This window comes from Bubalus kerabau, chromosome 4 (assembly GCF_029407905.1).
Source record: "Bubalus kerabau isolate K-KA32 ecotype Philippines breed swamp buffalo chromosome 4, PCC_UOA_SB_1v2, whole genome shotgun sequence".
NCBI classification, from domain to species: Eukaryota; Metazoa; Chordata; class Mammalia; order Artiodactyla; family Bovidae; genus Bubalus; species Bubalus kerabau.
The window spans coordinates 50,671,298-50,682,296 of record NC_073627.1 but is presented as its reverse complement, the minus strand read 5'-3'; the positions used below and the strand labels follow the sequence as shown (position 1 = coordinate 50,682,296).

At 46.3% G+C, this 10,999-nt stretch overlaps 1 protein-coding gene and 1 long non-coding RNA gene across 15 annotated transcripts in view; one reads left to right on the top strand and one right to left on the bottom strand.

Moving 5' to 3' along the window:
* Nucleotides 1–739: 739 nt before the first annotated feature.
* SYNRG (synergin gamma) overlaps nucleotides 740–10,999 on the bottom strand; it is an 86,642-nt gene continuing 76,382 nt past the window's right edge. For 11 of the 14 annotated variants that reach the window (XM_055577335.1, XM_055577340.1, XM_055577341.1 and 8 more), the window contains 3 exons: nucleotides 4,533–4,643; nucleotides 4,140–4,175; nucleotides 740–3,134 (listed from right to left, as the gene is read on the bottom strand). In XM_055577335.1, coding sequence (XP_055433310.1) covers nucleotides 3,003–3,134; nucleotides 4,140–4,175; nucleotides 4,533–4,643 — 279 coding nt within the window. In that variant the 3' untranslated portion in view covers nucleotides 740–3,002. The remainder of the gene's footprint in view (nucleotides 3,135–4,139; nucleotides 4,176–4,532; nucleotides 4,644–10,999) is intronic. The other 3 variants (XM_055577337.1, XM_055577347.1, XM_055577348.1) reach the window with 1 other exon arrangement.
* LOC129649676 (uncharacterized) lies at nucleotides 3,172–10,624 on the top strand. Its single transcript, XR_008713214.1, has 3 exons — nucleotides 3,172–3,270; nucleotides 3,874–4,118; nucleotides 10,489–10,624. It is a non-coding gene; the product is annotated as an uncharacterized LOC129649676 (long non-coding RNA).

The following is a 10,999-nucleotide window of genomic DNA, read 5'->3' as shown; positions in this document are numbered from 1 at the left end:
TGTGGGGGCTGGGCTCCTCCAATATGAAGGCAAACTCTAGGCCTGGTGGTCTCTGGAGAAATACCCCAAACACTCTCTCTGCACAGGAGGACACCTGGTGGCAGAGGCCCTTTGTAATGAAGAGAATTCTCCTGCAGAGATCCTGGCAGACATCCATGCCAGGGTGGAGCTAAGCGCGCTCTTAACACTTACGGAGTCTAACACCTTTCTCATCTAAATGTCAGAGTTTATCAGCTAAAAGTCACAAAGGAAGCTGTGTGGCCTCCAAGGTGTGAGGGGAATTTTTAGTAGAGATCCATATCATAAAGGCCCTATCATTTTTTCTAAGCTTAAGAACACACTAGTCATTAAATAAAAAGCAGTTAGAAGGCACCTGTAAATAATTGCGTGGATGCACACCAAATATATTCAGATAATTTAAGCAACCTCTATGAACTGCTAACCAGTAGCCACAGGAAAAAACAAAGCATAAATAATATCCTGATAGACCCTGTGCTGCTGCTATCTCAAGCATGTCCAGACAAAAACTACACAGTAAGCCATAAAAAATTTAAAGGCAAAATACACCACCAAAACAGCTTACTAATTGCCACTCAAGCAGGGGGGTGAAGCAGCTTGCACAATGGACGTGAGTAACCTTGGTTACTGTTTCCAAGGACACTGGGCTCTTGGCTAACAAGCACTGAGGTGAAGCTGAATGCAGTGTGACTCATTTTAATAAACCTGCGTAAAGAAAACCAACGTGACGGAATTCCACACTCCCCAAATCTTTATTGGCAGATCTAATAAAGCATTTCCAATACTAAACAAGATCCTGAAAGTACTGAATACTCTGCAGCAAAAGCTTGTCGTTGACGCCTGCTGTATTTTTCCTCTGGCACCTCCCACGAGGTGACTAAACCTACCGTACTTGCTAAGGTCAGCAGTAATTACGAGTGTCGTCTGAGGCGTTCTGGGATACATCTAGAAGTGGAAGCCTATCTGGTTAACAGGTGAGCGCTGTCATCAATATGGACCACTGTGACAGAATAACAGTCCACAAAGCGTTTCCAAAAGTCTCTGCCGTGGAAATTCTGTCAAACTGGGAGACGTTTCTTGTTGCAAAGGTAGATTTGTGACCATGGTCTATCATGGAATGTATAACACCAATGAGAAGGCTGCTTGAATTTTGGAGCCATGTCGAAACCCGAGGCACTGCCCAGGCTGAAGTGGAGCCCGGAGGCCCCAGGCAAAGTTTACTAGAAACCGGCCCGTGTGTCGTCACTGACACCCGCTGGCCCTGCGGAGGGCAAAGGTAACAACTCAGAGACAGCTGTTCCGGTTGTTGGCAGCTGGAGATGGTATCATCCGCAACAGATGAGAAAAAAAAGTTACCTCAGCAGCCCTTGTCTGCATCCAGGCATGCAGCCAGGGAAAGCAGAAGCCCCAACAGCTCAGGAATGAAAATGTTCTCTACCTTTCTTGGGGAGGGTGGGAGTAAAAGATGTAAGATGGAGCAAAATCGAACTGCCCCAAGTTTTGTCCTGAGGAGGGGAAAATAATCTAATTAATTATGTAAAGAGACAAAACCAACTTTTCCAGTTTACAAACAAAAACTAAGTCTATGTCAGCTTAGGCCACACAAAGTGAAGCATCCAAGGTTCAAAATCGCCTCATAAGCACGTGATTCACAACAGAGAAACGTATGTGCCAGGAACAACACAGTCCTTTCTCCCTGACTTTTTCCCCGATTTTATGCATTTGGTTTAAGCAGCAAAGAAAATTTCCTGTACCAGAGAGCATGAAGGCACTCCCTGGTGGCCCAGTGGTGTAGACTGCGTGCTTTCACTGCTGAAGACGCAGGTTCAATCCCTGGTAGGGAAGCTATGATCCCACAAGCTACACAGTGAGGCCAAAAAAAAAAAAAACCCACACAACAGACAGCATGAGCCTTTTCCTTCTAAAATTCAATGCTGGTTCTGAGCAACATCCTGCCATTGCTTCTAAGTCACGTGCCTCTACCACAAATACACACATTATCCTTCTTGCTGGGCCATGAGCTCCACCGTCCAACCCTGAGCAATTTCCAGGTCTCTCACAGAGAAACGGATTGGTCCCTGTGCAGGCGTTCTTGGAAATCTGGACAGAGGCCTTCGCAAAGAGATTTCAATCAGCTGCCTTTCCAAACATTGAAAAAAACCACCACGTTTACAGCCTGTGAGTGAGGCAACACAGGGCCTTCAGTGAAGACCCCCAAGGGCAACGACTCATCCAGATACACCAAGATTCAGGGCTCGGTCGAAATGAACGTTCTCCACTGCAAAGTTCCCAGGTGTGCTTTGAAAGTTTTCTTGAAAGCTGACAGTCTTACAAATGCACGAGCAGAGAACTGCTTCTGTTGTGCCACTGAAGTTGGTAAACCCAGCCTCACCCACCTGCCACTGTCAGCGGAGAGCAGAAATTTTTCTATAAAAAGAGTATCCGTTTAATCACAATTTCCCCCTTTCTTTTCATGTTAGATATTAACACACTAAAGGTGGCTAAATGCATTCTACTTCACACAATAGTAAGTGTTCCAGATACACAAACACTGGGTCAAAATCCTTGCGACTCCAGTCCTTGAGCAAGAATTTAATTTTCTTCAAATGTCAATTCTTTACAGTTTCAATGCTGCAGCAGCGCATTACTCCTTAGATAAAGGCAATTGTGGTCCGTATTTTAAAACATCTTAAGAGAACTAGAGATAAGTTAGCAAACTTCCAGTGCCACGTGCAGTTTGGGTAGGGCGGTTTGACCTGAAATCCCAAAGACTGGCCGGGGAACTTGGGGGCAAAGTTCGTCTGTGGGAAAGACAGGAACTTGCACAGCCCCTCCCCCACCTCTTGAGGCTTTCCTCCTGGTGGGGTGGGCGGGGGGAGCTCCACAGCATTCCCATTCCGTTTATTGGTCCCTGTCACCCCAAGGGGTGTGGTGGAAAAAAACAAACCCAGCTGAGTACATCATAGAGGAGCTGTCAGGAGCTTTCAGAGCAAATCAGGCAGGATCAGGCCGGGAGGTTTCGGTTCGACACAGTTGATCCAGAAGTTGGCACAACTGGCGTGATACTGGTGTCCCCCGTACGCCAGCTTGAAGCTGTCAGTTTCCGAGTTGAACGCCTGCCAGGAAGAAACAGACACAGAGGGGGAGTGGTCAGGCTCCCTCCATGCCCAGGCGCTGACCGGCAGCCGCACGGACCCCGCTCCAGGACACAGAGGCTGAGGCCAGACTGGCGCACACACAAAAGCTGAGCAGGTGGCTACAGGAATTCAAGCGAGAGAAGTTTTGCGCCATGAATTAAAGGCATAAAAAAAAATCTTTACTGTTAAACCCAGTTTCAGCAAAAGGAGGCCATATCTTTCCTAGAAAAGGCACACAGAGGCTGTGGGGGGTTGGCAGGGGTCATGACAGGGGAACGAAAATAGCCAAGGGCCGGGGATCAGTTTGATCTCTTTGTGAAGAAGGAAGCCCTTCCCTGAGGCTGGCATTTGACTGTTACATGCCATCCCTGAGGTCTCGGAGGCTCTTAAAGTCCTATCATCAGAGAAAACTCAAGATTAAAATGGGTCTAATGCCACTGGGAGCTGAGAACCGAACTGACATCATTAAAATGTCCAAATAGGTTCAGGGCTTGTAAAAAAGGTACCAAACACCTAAGAATGCTTTCCAAATGAATAATGCTTGTAGGTAAGTTACAGCCAGCCAGGCCTAACCTCAACCACTTCCTAGGGTGTTTTCTAAACGTCTACAAATAAACAAAACTCTAACTGTCCCGCCCCCAAATTTGTTTCTGTCTGCTAACAGCCAAGCGCTGAAGCTCTCTAACCTCCTCTGTGTCACGATGACCTGGTTTTCCAGAAGCTGCCCTTTCTGTCACCCTGTTCCTCTGAGAGGAAAATAACCGCCATACCAGAAGCCGATTCTGAGCCACAAAGCATGCACACAAGACAGAAGTGACCCGCGTGGACACGTTAGTTGACTGAATCGGACACTGTGGGAATGGGAAGGACTCAGCAAAGCACGTATGATTGGAACAGCTCAGGATGACAGTGCAATCACTGAACTTGCCCTCCACATTCAAAATCAAGATGGGAGACGCTAAGGTAACAAGTAGTGGTTCATACTTTTTTAGGGTGCTCTTCTGCAGGCTTCTCTTCTTTCTGAAATAATGTTGAAACCATAAGGTCAACAAAATTCCCAGCACAGGGCCTCTGGCCCGCAAACAAGTCCTTACAGGTCGACCCTTCTCAGCCACCCTGCCTGCAGAGGGCGCTGCAGGCACAAGGCAAACGAGCCCGCTCCACGGACAGGCAAGACCCGCATCCACTCCTGCAACAGCTCCCCACACCGCCCCTCGGAAGGAAGTCTCTGCTTCTCTGGTCCCATCTCAGGACTTGATCAGCTCCCCGCCTCTGGTCACAGACCGTGTGGAGAAGTAGGCCAGATGGGCTCGTGCCCTGGGTCCTGTTGGGGACGTGCTCTGCCTTGGAAGTGGTGGGGGGGAGGTGGTGACTTACCCGGCTCCTGGAGTCCACGTTCAAGAGGCACACCCCGCAAGCCAGCTCCTGAGCATTTTTAATCCCAGGCCGGAGCATACAAGAGGAAAAATCCAGTGAATTTTCATCAGGCTGTGATGACAAGACAAACGGGTAAGGAGACAGCAGTTCCCCCATGCTGCTTGGCTCAGCTGTCTGATCCCGCCTCCCAGTAGGTCCAGCAGCAAATTCAGCCAACGCTCTACCACCGTCAGCACGATCATTCCATTTCCCTGGGGATGTCGGGACGCGTGAAAAACGGTCCCTACCCTCAGAGCTCAGTTTAGGGTCGGGGTGAGCTGGGTATCAGGCAACACGGCGTGATGAGAGCCACACTAGCATGTGTGTAAGAACCGAGGGTCAGAGCAAAGCGCAGAGGGGCTGGGGCACTGACCGGGCTCAAGGGGAAAGGAGCAGGGTGGCAGAGAACGCTTCCTGGAACTTACAGTCATCGGGGCTGAGTCCTGAGGGGTGTTTGCTGGGGGAGGGGTGGGGGAGAGTGAGGTGGGGAGGGAAGGGTATTTATGTGGAATAAGCAGCATGGGCAAAGGCCTCTAAGCAGATCGGGTAGGAGGAGAAATCTAGGGGGTGGGGGCCAAGCTTACGGACAGAGGGAGGAGACGAAGTGGGAGCAGGAAGGCCTTGAAAGGAGTATGAGGGGCTGAGACTTCATCCTGGAGAGACTTAAGGGCTGTCACCATGCTGACAGGATGCGGTCTGCACTCTGGACAGACCCCCCCTGGCTGCAGCGCGGGTGATGAACTGGGAAACTGGTCTCATTACAAGGCTGCTGTAGTGAGCCAGGAGACAGGCCCTGAAGGGCAGAACGGAGGGAGCAACGGTGGAGAGAAATGGACACACGGGGAGCTGTTAAGGCCCCAGAATCAACAGGCCTGGAGGACTGGGCACCTGAGAGGATCCACCCTACCGAGGCGTGTGAGAGGAGAAGGAGTCTTGGGTGGAGACGGGGAGAAGAGCCCGGGTTGGTGAGAGCCGAATCGAAGCTGCCTGCGGGTCAGCGGAGCTCTGACGCTGCATGAGCAGGCAGGTGGATACATGGCTCTAGCGCTCCAGAAAGAGGGAGCTGGACATCACTGGCTACACAGAGTAAATACTGGGCTGGCCAGAACGTTCGTCAAGAGTTTTTCCATAAAATGTTACAGGAAAACCCCAACGACCTTGTATGCCAACCCAAGATAATAGCAGCTAATATGTCAAGAAGCCCTTACCTATGCTAAGCAGTACACTAGGCTCTTTATATACGTTATTTTATTTCTTACCAAAAAAAAAAGTATGAAATATGGAATGTAGACTAAAGATTAAAGCTGTTAATTTCTTAAATGTTATAATACACATCTATCATATGAAGCTTTTAATTCCTAGATGTTTATCCAAGAGAAATGCAAACACATTAACAAAAGTCTTGTATGACAAATGTTCACAGCAGCTCTATTCCTGTTAGCCCAGACTGCAAACAGCTTGTATCGATAAACAAGAAAATGGATTTTAAAAGAACATAGCATATTAATACAATGAATATTACTCAGTGATAAAAGGGGATCAAACTGATACACACAACACAGATGAATTTTTACAGCACACAGTGTAAAAGAAGCTGACACGAGGACATATGCAGCGTAATTCCATTTATATTAGGTTCCCGAACGGGCGAATCTAGGATAATGCAAGGTTACAGAAAATAGATGGCTGTTCTGGGAATCAGATCAGAGGGCTGGGAAGGGGCAAAAGGGAACTTGGGCGGGTGATGAAAGCTCTCCACCTATCGATGGGCGCAGGCTACATGGTTGTGTGCATTTGTCAAAATGATCCAACTATCCATTTACGGTCGGAGCATTTCATTACATCTAAGTTATTCTGCAATTATGAAATACACTGAATAATAAAACAAGACAAAAACAACCAAAAAGACAAAAGCAGAAAAATGAAACAAAAACCAGAATGGAAGAAAATATTTGCAAACAATGTGACTGACAGGGGCTTAATATCCAAAATATATCAACAGCTCATACAACGCAACAACAAAACAACCCAGTCAAAAATGGGCAGAGGACCTGAATAGATACCTCTTTAAACCAGACATACAGATGGCCAGCAGGCACGTGAAAAGATGCTCAACATCACTAATTATTAGATAAATGCAAATCAAAACTACAGTGAAGTACCGCCTCCCACCAGTCAGAAAGGCCATTATTAACAAGTCTACAAATAACAAATGCTGGAGAGAGTGTGAAGAAAAATGAACCTTCCTGCACTGTTGGTGGGAATATAAATTGGTGTAGCCACTATGGAGAACAGTGTGGATGTTCCTCAAAAAGCTGAAAAGAGAGTCTCCATGTGATGCAACAATCCCACTCCTGGCCTTATACCCAGACAAGACTGTAATTTGAAAAGACACACGCACCCCTCTGTTCACAGCGGCCCTATCTGGAATAGCCCAGACACGGAGACCACCCACTGACAGACAAACGGGCACAGAAGATGCGGCACATACGCACAAGGGGATGAAAAAGGACAGAGTAATGCCCACTGCAGCAACATGGATGGACCTGGAGATTATTATACAGAGTGAAGTCCGAAAGAAAACAGACAAATCCCATATGATACCACTTATATGTGGAATCTAAAATATGACACAGATGAGCCTACCTATGAACAGAAACACAGACAGAACAGTCTGGTGGCCAGGAGGGTGGGGACTGAGGGAGGGACAGAGCGGGGGCTGAGGTCAGCAGATATAAGCTTTTATATACAGAATAGAGAAACAACAGGGTCCCACAGTACAGCCCAGAGAACTATGTTCAGTATCCGATGATACACCATAATGGAAAAGAATATTAAAAAAAGAATGTATATATGTAAGTGAGCCACTTTTCTGTATAGCAGAAATCAATCTATTATAAATCAATTATACTTCAATATAAAAAATCTAATCAAGAAAATAAGATTTTGGATTCTTAATGGGTAGAAGTTAGGTATACCTGAACTAATTTATATTTCTTATATATGCCCTAGAACAGAGTTTCTTAAACTTGGCACCATTGACACTTTAAGCTGGTTAAATCTTTGCTGTGGGGCCTGTCCTCTGCATGTAGGATGTTCAGCAGGATCCCTGGCTAATTTGGGACAAAACTGCTCCCTTCCCCACTCCATTAAGAACTGACTTTCCAAAGAGGAAGACGTATGCATGCATGCATGTAAATATGTACATACGCACAAACCCACACACGTATGTAAGCTTATTATAAACTACTGATTTGAAGAATGTGTAGCGCACATTTTACAAATAATAAAATATACCATCCTTTTATTGTAAATTTCACATAGTATCTTTTTTTTTTTAACTGCACTGCACAGCATGTGGGATCTCAGTTGCCCCGACATTGAAAGTGTGGAGTCCCAGGGAAGTTCTTCCCCCGCCCACCGGCCCCCATAGTATCTTATTCTCACAAAATGCTTTCTTGGATTTTTGCCCAACTCTTAGATCAACAGGCAACCTCTGCTTGCTCTCCTGAAAGAGTGTTACTTCTAATATGAATGCTGATGTCTGATGTGAAGGACAAGGGCTAGAGTGCCACCACTCAGACATACTTTGGAACTTCATTTGTCTGTCAAATACGTGAGTGACTTCTTTGCTGAATCAGATAATAGTTTTTGAATACTGCGGAATCTTTACCCAACTTTTGGTTCTACTCTCAACATAAGGGCTACATACACAAAGAGCATACTTTTAAGTTTAACCTACATTAATATTGTCTCTATCACTTTAAATCTAGAAAATCAACAAGGCAAGCCCTAGTTTGAAGCATTTGTGGATTTCCATGGTATAGATTCTCCTCCACGGTTGATTCTGAGCTACCGGTGCAATGGCACTGAACACAGGGGTGGGAAGAGACCCCAGCATCAGACAGCATTCCCACACACGGAAACCCTGGGCCAGGGCGACCGACTTCCTGCTCAGTGCACAACTACCCCCATTTCATGGACTTCCTGGTGGTGCAGTGAATAAGAACCCACTGCCAGCGTGGGGGACATGGACTCGACTCCTGGTCTGGAGGATCCCACACGCCAAAAGGCAAGCAGGCCATGTGCCACAACTCCTGAGGCCTGCACCCCACGGAGCCCGCGCTCCGCGACGAGAAGCCACCGGGGCAAGCGAGCAGCCCCCACTCGCCGCAACTAGGAAAGCCTGCAGGCAGCAACGAAGACCCAGCACGGCCGAAAATAAATAAGTAACTTACAAAAAAAGACTGTGCCCATCTTAGCTCTGAGGAAACCCCTTGGTCCTGAGCTAACCAGGACAGCTGATTGTCCTTGGACAGACAGGAATAATCTCCAACGCTAAGGAACATGCTTCGGCACGTGGGAAGGAAGTGAGGATGCAAGGGAGTCCAAAGGAACACAGTGAAAGGGGCCACTGTCCCGTCTTGAGAACCAGAAACAAGAGCAGAACAAATCAAGAGCGAGAAAGGCCTTAAGTTGCCAAGTTGGGCTCAGAAAAACGTCTGAGTTTAAGACTGCCTCGGCTCTACGGTGTGATGCCTGATAACACAGTCTGGAGTGATCATGCCATGGGGTGGCTTCAGTGAAACAGAGATAAGGGTCTGTAGTCCAGAGTGTGACGGATCTGGGAGCCTGGCGAGTTGGCTTTGGTTTTTCTTCAAGAATACTGAGATGACCAGGAAAACGGCAAATCTGATGATAAAATAACGGCTACGTGTTCCATAGTTACTTTAGGCTGAGCTGCTGAGGAGTCACCACACTGTCTCTGTATTTGCATAACTATATTATTTTTTCCCAGAGGAAAAAAAAAGGGCTTCTCGCACCAGGAAAATGTGTAGATTATATATGATAGTTCCCCATCCCTTCTGAATCTGAAATGATAAACCACGTGCCAGGTTCCACAAACATCTCAAACTAACCTGAGCTAAATCCATTCAGATCACACGGAGGGAAGGAAGTATGACAGACAGTTCTCAAAGAAGAGAAGGGAGGTGGAAGACTGAACTGTATGAACCCACTCCACCTTAGCCAAGTGGAGGATAATTCCTTTTCTTTTTTAGTGCCATCATGACCTATTTGGTCAAACCAAAAAGCAGGCGGAACTGTCACCTGTCCGTCGTCCAATTCTGTCCTTTGTAAAAGGGCAACAATTTCACATGCCCTCCCTCCCTCCTTCAACTGGTGTTAGGGTCCTCACAGATACATAAAAAGGGCGCTAGAAAGGATCGAATACTCTAAATGATTATCACAATTATTCACATAAAACCTAAAATGCTCTTTGAACTGGTTAAAAACACAGCAGCATGTCTGTAATCTACATTACAGACATTCATCATGTTCTTGAAGAAGGCCTGTTTGAGAAATAATTAGAACCCAAGGAAACTAAATCCTGAAGAAAAAAAAAGTTAATAAAAGCCTTTAATATATGTTTACCAAAGGAATAAAAGAAGCAAACGAAAAGGTCATATTGTAAACTCCAGTGAAAATCATAAGGCTCTGCATAAATTACTCTGTAGTCAAATTAATCTTTCAAATGACAAAATTAACCTTTATAAATGCACATCTATTAGCAAGGGGATTACTATAGTCCACAGTAACAGCGCAACACCAAAGGGCCCTAATTCTGGAAGGGGGCGCGCCCTCTACAGGCCACCTTACACTGCGTGTCACCCACTTTAATTGGCAAGTACGTCACGTATTTAGCGAAGATGAAAAACCAGCGATATTATACTTGACCTGTATACACTGACAAATCCCAGAGGCAGGCTGGGATATACTGATATAATCCTGAATCTTTAGCCAATAATAAACTACTAAAATGGTATCCAAGAAAATCACTATTAAGGAAGAAGAGTTAGGTAGCAATTAGCATTCCTTACTGATAGCCTTATTCTCCCTCTCTGTCCCTCTGCATTAGACATGGCTGTGTGACTTGTCATGGTGTTGAGAGACTGAGGATAATACGCGCACTTCTTTAAGCACATTGGCCTTAAAGAAGGAAGCCTTTAAGGCCAATGTGCTACTTGTCATGTTCCCTTGATCCTCTCCTGGCGACCAGCTATTTTGTTCCACTCGGTGAAGCTCTATCAACCCAGATGCTGGAGTAAGGAGGGCATGGCATAGAGCCCCTCCAGCTTGAGATGGACATGGAGCAGGAGCCGGGGATAAAGCTCTGTTGTTTCACACTGCCAAAGAGGGTGGTGGTGGTCGTGGTGTTTGTTACCATCAAACTTAATTTGACTGAAATAAAATTTATTCTCTTAAGAGTTCTGGAGGTCAGAAGTCTAAAATGAGTTGGCAACACTGCTTTTCTTATAGGAATTCTAGGGGAGAACACACATCTTCGTATTTTCTAGTGTCTAGAGGCTGCCTGCACACTCTGGATCACAGTTCCATCTCCAAAGCCAAGAGTGCAGCATTTGCCAGTC